Source organism: Eptatretus burgeri, chromosome 2 (genome assembly GCF_056783735.1).
Source record: "Eptatretus burgeri isolate ZD-2024b chromosome 2, Ebu_testis_v1, whole genome shotgun sequence".
Taxonomy (NCBI): Eukaryota; Metazoa; Chordata; class Myxini; order Myxiniformes; family Myxinidae; genus Eptatretus; species Eptatretus burgeri.
This window is the reverse complement of record NC_140962.1, coordinates 146,251,343-146,267,510: the sequence shown is the minus strand read 5'-3', so window position 1 is coordinate 146,267,510 and position 16,168 is coordinate 146,251,343. Positions and strand designations below refer to the sequence as shown.

Genomic DNA, 16,168 nt, shown 5'->3' with positions numbered 1-16,168 from the left:
TATCCTGGACATGGATTTAGGGAAATAACTCCATGAGGACCGAGATATTTGTATGCATTCGTCAGATAGGATTCTGAAATCCGTAACAAAATATATATATATATATATATATATATATATATATATATATATATATATATATATATATATATATATATATATATATATATATATATATATATATATACATACTAGCTGAAGTACTAGGAACCAGTACACTTAATCTCCACTCCTCCGGCATCATCTCACGTTCCAAGACTTTATTAAACAATCTGGTTAAGAACCCCACTGCCATCTCTCCTAAGCACTTCCATGCCTCCACTGGTATACCATCTGGGCCAACCGATTTATACTTTATACTTTCCTGTACTTCCTCATTCCACCACCAAGTCTCCTTATCTTCCTTCCTCTGTCCAGATGTCACACCAAGTACCTTCCTAGCTATCTCCCTCACAACTTCTGCTGTCGTTGCCCAATCATCCCACCCATCTTTGCCACCATCCAACGCCTGTCTCACCTCCTCCCGAAATTTCACGCAACAGTCTTCCTCCTTCAGCTTCCACCATCTAGTCCTTGGTTCAGCCCTCACTCTCTTCCTCAACCTCACCTCTAAAGTCATCCTACAGACCACCAATCGATGCTGTCGAGCTACACTCTCCCCTGCCACCACCTTACAGTCACTAATCTCTTTCAGGTTGCATCTCGTACTTAAGATGTAATCCAGCTGTGTGCACTTTCCTCCACTCTTGTATGTCACCCTGTGTTCCTCCTTCTTCATGAAATACGTATTTACCACTGCCATTTCCATTCTTCCACATTTCTCTTGTTGAGACCGTACCTCCCCATCACCTCCTCATCCTCTTTATTTCCTTCCCCAACATGTCCATTGAAATCTGCTCCAATCACCACTCTTTCATTCTTGGATACACTCTCCACCACTTCATCTAACTCACTCCAGAAATCTTCTTTATACTCCATCTCACACCCCATATGTGGGGCATATGCACTGATGACATTCATCATCACCCCTTCAATTTCCAACTTCACACTCATCACTCGGTCAGACACCCTCCTCACCTCCAATACCCTCTTGACATAATCTTCCTTCAGGATTACCCCGACACCATTTCTCCTCCCATCCACACCATGGTAGAACAGTTTGAAACCACCTGCAATGCTCTATATATATATATATATATATATATATATATATATATATATATATATATATATATATATATATATATATATATATATATATATATATATTTATATATATATATATATATATATATATATATATATATATATATATATATATATATATATCTTCTTCTTCTTCTTCTTTCGGCTGCTCCCGTTAGGGGTCGCCACAGCGGATCATCCGTATGATCCGCATAGTGATTTGGCACAGGTTTTACGCCGGATGCCCTTCCTGACGCAACCCTGGTCGCCTCTTACGACACAGGGGTATGGCATACCTATTTTAACCGGGGTATACACCGGCCCAGTACACTGGTACTCATTTCGCCGACCTCGGAAGGATGACAGGCTGAGTTAACCCCTGGTGTATTAATTCAGTGGCTCAACGGGGCTTGAACTCAGGACCTTTTGGATCCCAAGCCGCTGCCCTAACCACTGCGCCAACACACCAGGCTATATATATATATATATATATATATATATATATATATATATATATATATATATATATATATATATATATATATATATATATATATATATATATATATATATATATATATATATATATATATATATATATATATATATATATATATATATATATATATATATATATATTGTTGTGGTTACCAAATTCGCAAACCACCATTCAGGTCCCTTAGGTGAGATATCTCGGTAAGTATATGTGTAGTTAGGCCCAAACCCGTTGTCTAGAGGGAATAAATGTTATTCATGCGTGCTGCGACTCTTCAGGATAGCCGTTTTTCTTTTACTATCTTTATTTTGGACCAACCGCCATTGTTACCACCACCAACCACAACATCAACCACCCACCGCGGCGCCGCTTCACGTCACACCTCGCAACCGTCGCATCGCCACCGTTCTTGCGCCGCTTGTGGGTACCGGTGTTGGACTCGTGCAGGGCGCGCGCCGAACAGCGTGTACAAAACCACGGATTTTCCGCTCCAAAAACGGATCAAAAACGACACACGCCCACTTTTGTTCCGTCCAATCGGTGAGCGATGGGCGATTTGGCCCCACCTCCAGGGCGTTGGAGGGCGGTCGCTATATGCAAATTCATGGATCAAAATGCATTCACGCCCACTTTTTCTCGGGCCAATGGGGAGCGAGGTGAAAGGTCGAAGGCAGGGGGTCAAAGGCGAAGCCACGGGGCTTATATAAGTGGCTGCGTCCGTCAGAAAGGTGGTTGTTGGTCGTCGTCGTCGTCGTGTGTGTTGGAGTCAGAGCGAAGAGGACGGAGCTGTGGAGAGGCGGCGAAGGCAGACGAGGGGGTGCTCGCGTCGTGCCGGGAGCTGCACACCAGGGAGGCCGACGGCGCGACCTGGTCGAGGTGGAGACGCTCGTCGCGGGACTCGAGACAGAGTAAAAATCCTCCTTTCCCCGAGCATCAGCAACCCCCTCCTGTTTCCCCCCCCCCGCGCTGAGATAGTGCGACCAAGGGGGCCCCTTTTCCCACCCCCTACCAGACACTGTCCGTGAGGCCCGCGGAGTTGAGGCACCATCGCCGCTCCGCGTCTCATCACCAGACGGGTAGGCCCGACCCGGTCTCGGCCTCAGGCCCGCCTCATCCTTGAGGGTGTTCTTTTTCTTGGTTTTGGGTATGTGTTGTCGGCGCCGTCTGTGAAGTAGAATTGTATAAGTGTTGCTGTGTGCTCGGTAGTCGGATAGCTCTGCATTGTGTCTTCGCTTTTACATTTGCTTTTTGTGTAAAATTGCATTGTGTTTCTTTTCCTTCTATGTGCTTTTGGTGGAATTGTATATGTGTGCTTTCCGTTCATCGCGAATAAATGTGCTTTATGTTGAACTGTTTCCCGCTTCGCTTCGTCATTTCTTTCATTGAATCCTCATCTTGCTTCACGTAAAGGGTTGGTAGTGGGCTGAATACGCCCGATAATTAATCGAACCGTCGAGGCCGACGATAACACCGCTCGGTTATCCCGATAGTACGGAACGGGTCGCTTAAGTGGCCCGTGTCCGAAGTCGACCTGCGGCGAGGTGCGATCGCCCGGTCTACCCTCCGTGTGGGTACTTAGGTAGGTCGAATTTGGCGAGCAACCCTATCCCACGTGGGGGCCGATTGGCTCGATCGCGGTGAGACCGAAAGGTCCACCCGTGACTGGTTCCCGGCGTTAGTCCGAGAGGGTCACGACTGGATTGTCCGTCCGGTGGGCGACGTGCCACGATTCGAGTTACGTGGCCGTCCGCACGCCGGCGGGCGCGAATCCGTAACACTGGTGTCAGGAGTGGGATACAAATCCATCGCCCTCCTTGCGGCACTGGTATCAGAGAACAGGAAAACGGGCTCTCCTGTCTCCGGCTAAATTCACGGGAATCGGTCCAGGGGTGAGAGAAGCGACCCCCGATTCCCTCCAAATTACGAGCGAGCGAAATTAACCCTTCACGAGAAGCAAGGTGGCGTCTCAAGGCGAGCGGGAGCCGGGGGTATTAGAAATGGATGTAGAATGTGTAGAATCAATGGTCCAGGATGGAATCCCCGAGCAGGAAATGTTGATTGTGCAGGAACACGGACTCGCCCAACTGAACCCAGAGCCCGAAATGGGTGCGGCAGCGGCCGCGGTGTATGACACCTCCCCTCCCCCTCTCCACCAAAACCCTTCCCCGACCCCTGCCGAAACGGCTCACCCAAGCGCACCCGACATGGCCCAGCTATTCACCATGCTGGCACAAATGAATGCGGAAATGACAGCGAAGATGAATGCGAACATGAACAAGCAAATGGACGAAGTAAAAACGAAGATGGATGCGAATACACAAAAATTGGATGCGAATACACAACAAATGAACGGAATGGAAACAAACATGAAGGAAGAAATGAAAGAGCTACGGGGTGAGACGCAGAACATGGGCCGATGCCTGCAGGCGGGCATGAAGGCCGTGACCAGGGAGCTGGGAATGGCGACTCCACGTGTGGGAGCAAACGAGCTGGAAGGGGGTGCAACGGCTGACAGGCCCGCGGTGGAGGCGGGTAAAAAAATAATTCGGGGGGCGTGTTGGGCGAGGGTCGTGACAGAAGAATCGACGGTGACCGAAAGGGAAAAATTAAATGGGGAGACCAAAACGTGTGAGACGAGACACGAGGTGACGACAACAGAAACTTATAAATGTATAGAGACACGGGAGACAAAAAAATAGAGGAGAGACTGCACGATGAGGACGGGGTAAGTGACGCACACACACACACGGAGGTAGTGGAGGATAATGGGGGTGAGCTCGCGGACCGTGCAGGGACCCGGTGCGAGCAGCTGGATGGCCTCCTCCAGGAACGAGGGGAGGGAGTATGCCCCCTTGAGGCGAGTCACGACCAGGTGAGTTCGGTCGTGCTTTGCGAGGTTGAGGGGACGAGTGCTGCGAACAGGTGCACAGAGAGCTTGGGGGGTATGGAGGCCCCGGAGACCCTTGTGGGGACACGAATCCCCAGTGTGGTTGTCCCTGTGTGTGTGGTGCAAGGTGTGAGTGCGTCCCCGTGTGTAGAAGCGACCCCGTGTGTGAGTGGTGTGGTGGTAAGTGTGCAGAAGGGCGTGCTTCCCAGCACGCCGTGTGTGGATGAAACGGCCAGTGTGAGTGAGGCACCGTGTGTGAGTGTCGCCGTGTGTGTGAGTGAGGCACCGCGGGTGAGTGCCCCCGCGTGTGTGAGTGAGGCACGGTGTGTGGATGAGGAACCGCGAGTGCGTGGAGCCACGTGTGCGAAAGAGGTAGCACGCGTGAGTGAACGGCCGAGTGCAAGGGAGACCGTGTGTGTGAGAGAGCGGTATGTAAGGGAGATGTCGGTGGGCATGCGGGAGCACGCAGCCGCGTCTCCCGGTGTGAATGTAATGGAATGGAGTGTGAGCGTCGTAACACGCAGGTGTGCGTGGGTTGAATGGCGACGACGGCGACATGGGAGGAAAGAAAGCCGAGTAGCGGCTGTAGCTATTTCGGGGACTGTGCCGGGTTCACCCAGCCGCGAGCACGAGGTTCGTGCTGTGCAACGCACGAGACCACCACGTGCTCGCTTGCGAGAGTGAAGTCCCGGTCCGGAAACGCACGTGGTGGATTTGCCGATCCCGCGGACGGACAAAGTTTAGGCAGGATAATGGATTTGGACCGGACGGGTTCTCCACGCGATCGTGTGTGTTAAGCTCCAACGGGCAAAGCACATGTGTTCGCGTGGGGAACCCCTCGAGACGTGGGGCTTGTGTTTTTTTTATGCGCACGGTGACGCCATGGCTGCACGTGGGGTTGGAATCCGGCAGGAGGGGTATCCCTGCCGGATGGCACCGTCCAAGGAGGGACGAGGAACACGTGCAGCTGCATGACGTCACGGGCAGGTGCAAAGTGCGCGAGTTGCCGCGCTGGTGCTGCGCATGTAAAAAAAAAAACTAAAAAACAAGCCTCACTTTCGGGTGCACAGGATTCCTGGGCAAGGGGTGGAAGACCCCCTTACCTGGGCACAGGATGGAAACTAGTTAGGGGGAAGGGTTAGCTTAGTTAGACCGACTTCATGGGGCAGGGATAAGTCCTCATGGAGTCCGTGGAATGGATTAGGTAGAGGGATTTAGTGAGCTTTAGGTTGGGAAATAAAATGATTTTTTGATTTTGAGGACATGGACAGACTGGTGGATGTGTAGCGGGGACGTAGTTTAGCTACGTAGGTTAAATGGAACGTGCTATAGTTTAAGGGACGACGTGGGAGCACGAGTTAGTTAGGGGAGGTAGTTAGAAGGATGGCAGAGTTCAGCGGTGAGTGTGTTGAAGAGTTGGTGAGTGAAGTGGAAGCATGTGCTTGGTGAGTGAGTGAGGCCAGCGGGTCTGTGTGAATGGAGCGAATGGGGAATGCATGGTGCGATGAGTGATTGGGGGGAGGAGTGACTCCCGCCCAAGGGACCCCGGGGTCAGTGTAGAGTGAGTTAGCTGGGTTAGTCAAATTGAAAAATGGAGGTCGTTTTGCTGTTGGTGGGAAAGTAGGCTCGGAACCCATTTGGAGGGGTGCAGGAGCCCTGTTGACGGGCTTGGGAGCGTGGCTGCGAAAGGTGAGTATCGCTGAGTGGGTACCCCGGGCACCAGGCTAGTCGGCCGTGGTAGGCCAAGGGCCCATGGGGGGCCGGGATAGCGTAGTGGGCACGGGTGCGCCTGCTTGGTGCGGGGGCCCGGGGCGCCATTAGCCGCGTGGGCAGTGTTGTGGGCAAGGGTGACCCTCGGAAAGGGGCCCGGGAAGCCAGCCTGCCACGTGTGCGTTTCAGGGGAGGTGCCATGGGGGGCACTCCCCGGTGTTAGGGAGCTGGTAGGCTCGGAGGCAGTGTAGTGCCCGGGGTTGCCATAGCGGGAGAATTGGCAGACGGTCGTGCCTGCCAAAGGGAGCCACGTGTCCCAGCCAGGAGACCGTGTGAGGGCACGGAGAGAAAATTGAGGGGGCGAGGCCCGAAATTGTGAGGACACCAACACAGGCGACGGGAATCTGGGTTGTTAGAACCAATAGTTTAAGCGAGAGGCGCTTGTTGAAAGCCCCGGGGTAGTTTAACAGTTAAATGGTTAGGGTAGATTAGGAGATGTACCCCTCCGCACCATCCACCCCCTCGCTCTCGTTGTGGGCCGCTGGACCCACTTTGGGTTAGATCGCCGAACTCTGGGGAGGCCATTCTGAGGCTTCGTTCGGCCTCGACACAGGACGTTAGCTCTCCCTTGTTCCCCTCCGGGAAGGGAACGTAGGGGTTGGGAGTAGGCTAGGTGACAGGATAGGTTAGCCGAACAAGGACGATAAAGGGGGTTAGGGGACGATTTATAGTGGGGAAGTAAAAATAAAAACAACAAAAAAATAAGTTGGGGCTAAATTGGGGTTTGACAAATTAAGGGAGTGGGTATGTACAGTGACAGGCAAAGGCGATAGGTGGGAGGGAGACAGGTAGGTAGGTCCGAGCCCGCCCTGCAAGTGGCCAGCACCACCGCACTCCCTCCACCAACCTCCACTGAACGGCAAGAGCTGGCCAACTTCATCGGCTGGCCGTGTTTTGCTTCAAAGCGGAGGCCGGCCAACTTCGTCTGCAGCTGCTGTGCTGCAAGGCCTGTGCCGGCTGGATCGTCTGCAGCTGCTGTGCTGCAAGGCCTGTGCCGGCCAGTTCATCTGCTGGCTGTTTTTCTTCAAGGCCTGTGCCGGCCAGTTCATCTGCCGGCTGTGTTTGCCTGCAACGGCCTGGTTCTGCGGGCTGTGTTTGCCTGCAGCGGCCTTCTTCTGCGGGCTGTGTTGCCTGCACCTTTGCCATGCCATGCCCACTGCCCATGTTCACCAGCCCCGTTCAATTTTTGCTTTGCCCCCCCCCTGTTCATTTCCATGTGCGCCAGGATCCGCAAGGCAACAGTTTGCAAGCTGCGAGAACTGCCCTGTTGGCAGCTACAACACGGGCCTGCAGTGGCGGCCCGTGCACCGTGTTTGTGTTCATGCATCCATTCGTTGTGCTCATTGCGTGTGCCACTTGAGCTGGCACGGAGACTGCGTTGTGCAGCCCATGCACCGTTGTGGTTCACTGCATTCAGTTCAAGAGGGAAGGCCTTGGACTGCGTGTGAGCAGCCAGCCACGTTCCCTGTCACCTGCATTGTTTTGAGCCAGAGACTGCATGCGAGCAGCCTGGCTCCCTGCTAACTGCTTTCTTTTTGCAGAGTTCAGTGATCCTGGGCCATGGTTTAGTGTAAAATTTGTAAGTTAAGGTTAAGATGTACTGTAAATATGAGTGCGCCCCCGGCATGTCTGTCCGAGCGCCGGCAATTTTATTTAAGTCGTCCGTGTGAGTGAGTTTGTTTAGGTAGTTACGCAGCCCTCAGGTTATTTATTTTGGGGACACGAATACCATGAATGTCGCACTCAGGGATCCGTAGGTAAAATGTACTAGGGGAAAACTACACATGATGGCACACGAGAATTTGACGACTCGGGACGAGTCTGTAAAAAGGGGAGGGGGTAGTGTTGTGGTTACCAAATTCGCAAACCACCATTCAGGTCCCTTAGGTGAGATATCTCGGTAAGTATATGTGTAGTTAGGCCCAAACCCGTTGTCTAGAGGGAATAAATGTTGTTCATGTGTGCTGCGACTCTTCAGGATAGCCGTTTTTCTTTTACTATCTTTATTTTGGACCAACCGCCATTGTTTCCACCACCAACCACAACATCAACCACCCACCGCGGCGCCGCTTCACGTCACACCTCGCAACTGTCGCATCGCCACCGTTCTTGCGCCGCTTGTGGGTACCGGTGTTGGACTCGTGCAGGGCGCGCGCCGAACAGCGTGTACAAAACCACGGATTTTCCGCTCCAAAAACGGATCAAAAACGACACACGCCCACTTTTGTTCCGTCCAATCGGTGAGCGAGGGGCGATTTGGCCCCGCCTCCAGGGCGTTGGAGGGCGGTCGCTATATGCAAATTCATGGATCAAAATGCATTCACGCCCACTTTTTCTCGGGCCAATGGGGAGCGAGGTGAAAGGTCGAAGGCAGGGGGTCAAAGGCGAAGCCACGGGGCTTATATAAGCGGCTGCGTCCGTCAGAAAGGTGGTTGTTGGTCGTCGTCGTCGTCGTGTGCGTTGGAGTCGGAGCGAAGAGGACGGAGCTGTGGAGAGGCGGCGAAGGCAGACGAGGGGGTGCTCGCGTCGTGCCGGGAGCTGCACACCAGGGAGGCCGACGGCGCGACCTGGTCGAGGTGGAGACGCTCGTCGCGGGACTCGAGACAGAGTAAAAATCCTCCTTTCCCCGAGCATCAGCAACCCCCTCCTGTTTCCCCCCCCCGCGCTGAGATAGTGCGACCAAGGGGGCCCCCTTTCCCACCCCCTACCAGACACTGTCCGCGAGGCCCGCGGAGTTGAGGCACCATCGCCGCTCCGCGTCTCATCACCAGACGGGTAGGCCCGACCCGGTCTCGGCCTCAGGCCTGCCTCATCCTTGAGGGTGTTCTTTTTCTTGGTTTTGGGTATGTGTTGTCGGCGCCGTCTGTGAAGTAGAATTGTATAAGTGTTGCCGTGTGCTCGGTAGTCGGATAGCTCTGCATTGTGTCTTCGCTTTTAGATTTGCTTTTTGTGTAAAATTGCATTGTGTTTCTTTTCCTTCTATGTGCTTTTGGTGGAATTGTATATGTGTGCTTTCCGTTCATCGCGAATAAATGTGCTTTATGTTGAACTGTTTCCCGCTTCGCTTCGTCATTTCTTTCATTGAATCCTCATCTTGCTTCACGTAAAGGGTTGGTAGTGGGCTGAATACGCCCGATAATTAATCGAACCGTCGAGGCCGACGATAACACCGCTCGGTTATCCCGATAGTACGGAACGGGTCGCTTAAGTGGCCCGTGTCCGAAGTCGACCTGCGGCGAGGTGCGATCGCCCGGTCTACCCTCCGTGTGGGTACTTAGGTAGGTCGAATTTGGCGAGCAACCCTATCCCACGCGGGGGCCAATTGGCTCGATCGCGGTGAGACCGAAAGGTCCACCCGTGACTGGTTCCCGGCGTTAGTCCGAGAGGGTCACGACTGGATTGTCCGTCCGGTGGGCGACGTGCCGCGATTCGAGTTACGTGGCCGTCCGCACGCCGGCGGGCGCGAATCCGCAACAATATATATATATATATATATATATATATATATATATATATATATATATATATATATATATATATATATATATATATATATATATATATATACATATATGTCTGCTTCAATATATGTAATCAGTATATATATATATATATATATATATATATATATATATATATCAGGGTAGTCCAAAATCATAAGGGAAAAATTCAAAATTTGAATATTCTTGGGGCATGTTGATTATTTTGTTCTACCTGACTGGAAAATACTCCTGGCCAAATTTGCCACAGTTCCAAAAATATTTAGGGGTCCATCAAGAGGAAGGAAGTTGTTACATCCGGTGGGAGAGAGGGAGACGTCAGTTGAGCTTTCGGTTCGCTGTCGGTCGGTGTTAAAAGTACTCTTTTATTTTTCTTTTTTATCTCGAATCTTTTTTCTTCTTCTTTTTGATTCCCAGAGTGAGTGAGTATGGCGTGTTCTACACGGAAAAGCACGGAACTGTTCCTCTTGGATCAACCATTGGAGAAATTCACCGACCGCCAGTTGCCCACTGCCCACTGAGAACATTTTATGCTCTTTCCTTTCATTTTTCCTGTTAGTATTGTGACATTATAATGAATCCGTTGAGAGACTTTGATGGACCCCTAAACCACCTCCAAATCTGCTAATTTTTTGTTTCTTTGCGTTTTTCAACATCAGGAACGATTTGGCAAACATGCCCGCGAGAAATTCGAACTTTCATTTTTTTGGACCACCCGAATATAAATATATATATATATATATATATATATATATATATATATATATATATATATATATATATATATATATATATATATATATATACATACAGGTCAAGTATGGGAGCATGCGCCATAGCAGCGCGTCACTGCGTCCACTTTCCGCCGGTACTCCAGGGGCCCCCGTCTCTCCATCCCCCAGGCAGATGCCTGACCCATCCTCATCTCCTTGAGATTCCAATCAACATGCTGCAACCATGAGGCACTTGGTCGGCCCATTGGCCTCCTCCACTCACGAGACTCCCTTGCTGAGAGAATCTGGTGAGCACGATCAGCATCAGGAAAACGAGCCACATGTCCATACAGCCGCAGCTGATGCTCACGGATAATGCAGGTAACAAATCTCATTCGAGGCTCTCCTAACAACCGCTCCTTAGACAAAAGGTCCGACCAGCGATAGCCAGGGATTCTCCAAAGAGACCCGATACCAAAGGAATTAAGTCTCCGTCTCAGATTCCTGGTAAGACTACAAGTCTCACATCCATAGAGCAAGACTGGAAAGCACCACGGACCTGAAGACTTGGACTTTCGTCCTCCCGCACAGGTAGCGGCAGCACCACACCCCATGATCCAGTGAATCCATGACTCCCCAGGCCTGACCGAGATCTATATTGACCTGACTCACAGCCAGCAATATCACTGCCAAGGTAAGTGAATCTCTCCACAACCTCAACATCCTCATCAAACAGGAGCAGACAGGACAGCAGCATCCAAGATGTCATTGAAAGACTGAGTCTTAGTTTTGACCCAGGAAACCCATAATCCCAGCAGCTCTGACTCCTCATTTAGCACCTCGAGGCCCCCAAAAGGATATCCAGAGTCTCTGCAAAGATGACTGCATCATCTGCAAAATAAAGGTTAGAGATCTTACCATTGCCAAATACTGCACCACAGCTTTATCTCTCTGACATCCTCCCTAGAATCCAGTCCATACAAGTGCTGAAAAGTGAGGGGACCAGTACAAACCCCTGAGGAACTCCAGTAATAACTGTAAATAATGGCACCACCACATCTCACAGCATTCTCAGTACCAGAGTAGAGTTCAGACATCAGATCGATCAGTTTTGGTGGCACCCCACAAAGACCAAGAATCCTCCACAGGGCATCGCAATTCACTGAATAAAACACTTTACAGAGATCAACATAAGCTGCAAGTAGCCCCTGCCGAAACTTTCACCTGCGTTCGGTGAGGACCTGAAGAGCAAGGATACAGTCAATCATTGACCTCTTTGGTGTAAAGCCTGACTGCTCTGGATGCTGGTACTCATGACTGCTCAAGCAGATAGTCACGAACCCTATCAAGAATTATCCGAGCAAAGACCTTGCCCGGCACTGAGAGCAGCATCACCCCTTGGTAGTTGTTGCAGTCTTGGCGATCACCTTTCCCTTTCAAGAGAGTGACAGCAAAGCCCCTCTTCCAGTCAGTTGGGATGATGCCTGTGTTCCAGGCAGAGCACAAAACTGCATGCAACGACACGAGTGCAGCATTTCCACCAGCCTTGAGAAGTTCAGCATGGATGCCACAGATCCCTGGAGCTTTGCCCCGTTTCAACCGGTTCACCGCAGCCTGTGTTTCCACAAACGAAGGTGGACCACAGTTGATTGGAGGGTCAGCAACAGCTATTGTAACACCCCTGGCATCCAACTCGACAGCTGGTGGATCAGCCTGGTACAACTGCTCAAAGTAACCGACCCAGCGGGCCTTCACTTCAGACTCCTCTGTCAAGAGACGACCACTCTCTACTCTAACTGCAGTACACCGAGGGATGGGGTTGGATGAACGCAATGCGTGAATTGACCTGTAAGCATGACGATAATCACTTGACCACAGGTGATGCTCTACCCCATCACAGATTCCTCTCACATAGGCCTCCTTGTCCACCTTTAGCACACGTCCAGTTTTACTTCTCAGCTCCCTGAACAGCTCAGCTCTGCCATTCAACCTGGCCTTGCGAATCTGCTCAATGGTATCCAATGTCCCTTGAGAGACAAAATTTTTCTTCGCCCTATGGTGAGTTCCAAGATATCCACTGGCAACATCAAGGAGGGTGGTCTTGAAGGCACTCCACAACTTTTCAGGATCTTCAAAAGCACCCAGACCCCACAAATCTCCACTCAGCCTGTTTGCAAACTCCTCAACTACCCTCTCATCTTTGAGCTTGCCAACATCTTGCCTAGGCCGGGTCAGTACCATTCTCCTGGCATTAAGGTACAACTTAACAGTTGCTACAACAAGCCGGTGGTCAGTATTGAGGAAATGAGCACTCTGGTAGACCATGCAGTTCTGGATCATCCTCCAGCGACCATCAACGAGAACATGGTCAATCTCCTTTGCCACACCGCCAGCGTTGGAATACCAAGTCCAGCGATGAGCTTGTGGGTGCTGAAACCATGAACCGGCCACCCTAAGTCCATGACTTCTTGCAAAGTCAAGGAGCTTAGTCCTATTCAGGTTCACAGTTCCAGACCCATGGGGACCAACACACGTGCTTATCGGCATAACTAACTTTGGGACCTGAATGTTGAGTGCGCATGGCTTCCAAATTCATAACAATATATACAGACATACACATATGTGTGTATATATATATATGTATATATATATATGTATATATATATATATATATATATATATATATATATATATATATATATATATATATATATTTCTTCTTCTTCTTCTTCTTCTTATTTGGGATGCTCCCCTTAGGGGTTGCCACAGCGGATCATCTGTATGATCCGCATAGTGATTTGGCACATGTTTTACGCCGGATGCCCTTCCTGACGCAACCCTGGTTGCCTCTTACGACACAGGGATATATAATGTGTATATATATATATATATATATATATATATATATATATATATATATATATATATATATATATATATATATATATATATATATATATATATATATATATACATATATGTATGTATGTATGTATATACCTGTATATTGACAATGATAATGTTTGAGGACAATGAGATATACATATACATGCATTTCATTGTTGACCTCCGAAATTAGAACTGTAACATGCCACACTGAATATCCGCAGTGTCCATACCTTAACTATCACATTATAGGTGAGGAGATAATAAAGGTAAATGAGGAGGGAGGATGCATTGCAGATGTCAGAAAACATAATAGTGAGATAAAACTCATGCAAAAATATATAATCCATTTTAATTAAACACACTCATAACATTCGAGGTAAATCTGGTCCATAACATTGAAGGAGCTTCAAAGAGATGGGTAGGTCAAGCAATTTGGGGAAAATACATGACGGAAGGGTCAGAGTTCTCACTAGATGGCCTATAATTTATGGACTGAAATTCCGGGTTGGCACTGCGGATGAGTGATTGGCTTAAATGGACCAATAACTCCAACATATGGGACATGCAAGGACTTGTCGAGGACAAGGAGCAGAAGTTTCAGAATGAGCATGGTCCATAGAATTCAAGGCATGTCGTGCTGCGGGATTTGTGCTGGATAGAAATAATGAATACGTTGATGACATCAAAACAGGAAGATGATTGTTCTATAGGCACAGAACAAAGATAACAGCAATCTTTTATTTCGAGCATGGTCCATAGCACAGCATCATCTTGGCCGATCACATCAAAGTAGACCATCCTTTGCATCCATAGTCGTGATGAAGTCGAAACAAGACAATGGGTCGAAGCTAATGACAATGATGATGACAATGGCCAGCAAAAAATAATGTCAAAGTAGCGATTTGATCTTAATCTTTGTTTTTTCCCTAGATTCACTGGCCAGCATCTTCTGAGAGCAAGTACGAATGCCAGCTGGCAGGGAAAGATATTGGGGTAAGTTTTCTGGGATGCTCTCCATTTCCTCAGTTACATATAAAAGGAAATTGCCATCACCATCTATTATGAAATAATAGATGTATCTTTTGCTTCGCAATGTGAACTTGAGGCTTTCCTTACGGAAAGCAAAGAAGGTGAAACTGACACCATTTTGTCAGTCCAGCGAATTTGAATTGGTTACCCCTCGTGTCCGAAGAAGGGCATTGAGAGGAAATTTATGAACTACTTTGAAGGACATCGGTCTGTGATGAGCATTTGAAAGATGTCGTTACTGGTTGAATCATTTCTAACGGATGCAACTATACTACTGAAGCAGTGGTCCTTGTGGATTAAGATCGTAAAAAGGAATTTGTTTTGGGTGCCGGCACCAACTCGCCTCCTCTTCGTCAAAAGACACCATAGGGTCTCTGATGTCCACCAACTAATGCCAGCAGGCAAGACACCTGGAGTAACCTCCCCCAAAGGGACGTGGCACACAAGTTTATAGTTGGGAGGGTAAGTGACCCACGTGAAACAGCTCAAAGATGGAGTCACTTCCTTATGGGTCTGCTGGCGGCCCCAGAGACAGCAATGCATCTGTGCGCTTTGAGCAAGTTCAAGGGGATTGAGTTTTCTGCTTTCTGAAAGGTGGGGCATTCTGAGAGCATGATACTCACAATCATCCATCACATGGTAAAAAAAAGTGCTGGCGTGTGTGTGTGTGTGTGTGTGTGTGTGTGTGTGTGTGTGTGTGTGTGTGTGTGTGTGTGTGTGTGTGTGTGTGTGTGTGTGTGTGTGTGTGTGTGTGTGTGTGTGTGTGTGTGTGTGTGTGTGTGTGTGTGTGTGTGTGTGTGTGTGTGTGTGTGTGTGTGTGCGCATAACCAGGTTCGGTGGCATCACGGTTACAATGTGTGCAATGTGTCTGGGAGGTCGGTGGTTCAAACTCCTGGCTCATTCATTCCAAAGACTTTATTTTATTTTTTTTAAATGGTCGATTCTGCTTCCTTGATTGATGCTCATCATTTCAAAGGATAGAGCATGGACAAAAAACACTGGGAAGGCAATGGCAAGATACTGTTGGATAGTTTTTGGTATGTAAGGACTGTATACATTCTAATGGGATATCCTGAACATGGGCTGACAGGATGGCCTGGAGGTATACACACTCACCTCTAATCTGCCGAGCCTGGGTTTTAATCCTCTCCAGCTATAAAATATAATTCTGATGTTTCACAGAGAGGATGCTTTGTCAATGTGTGTGCCGTCCCTCGGATGGATGTTGAACTGGGTGCCCCATCTACCGGTATTAGTTGGTGGAAGTTAAAGATCCCACGGTGTCCTTCACAAATACAAAGTTGAGCTATCAAAAGCACCATGGCCAAATGTCTAATTCCTGCCATAACTACTGCTTGGAGAGGGATCGCAAACCACCCACCAATGACCCCTGCCAATAAACTTTTTTGGTGGAACCAATGCTCTGTGCATATGAGTACACAAGTGGTCAGCTTCTCCTGGCAGGGGTTTCAGAACGTGTTGGACATTGAAAAGCTATTGAGTTATTGGTCTCATAATGGTTACCTTTTGTCTGCGGGCCAGCGGCATCACTGCCTGATCACACATCCAAATATACATTTTACAGGGGCCTTCAAGGCCAACGGGTGATAGCTTTAAACCTTCTCCAGTCTCTGAACTACCGACAACTAAATTTTTGGCCTCTAGGTGCTTCCGTTTGGCCGCAAAAGAGTAACAAACA

At 49.1% G+C, this 16,168-nt stretch overlaps 1 protein-coding gene across 2 annotated transcripts in view; it reads left to right on the top strand.

Annotated features, from left to right (window-relative positions):
* LOC147033460 (semaphorin-3A-like) overlaps positions 1-16,168 on the top strand; it is a 226,025-nt gene that overhangs the window by 160,522 nt on the left and 49,335 nt on the right. For both annotated transcript variants that reach the window (XM_085871648.1, XM_085871647.1), the window contains exon 5: positions 14,371-14,433. In XM_085871648.1, the coding sequence (XP_085727774.1) occupies positions 14,371-14,433 (63 nt within the window). The remainder of the gene's footprint in view (positions 1-14,370; positions 14,434-16,168) is intronic.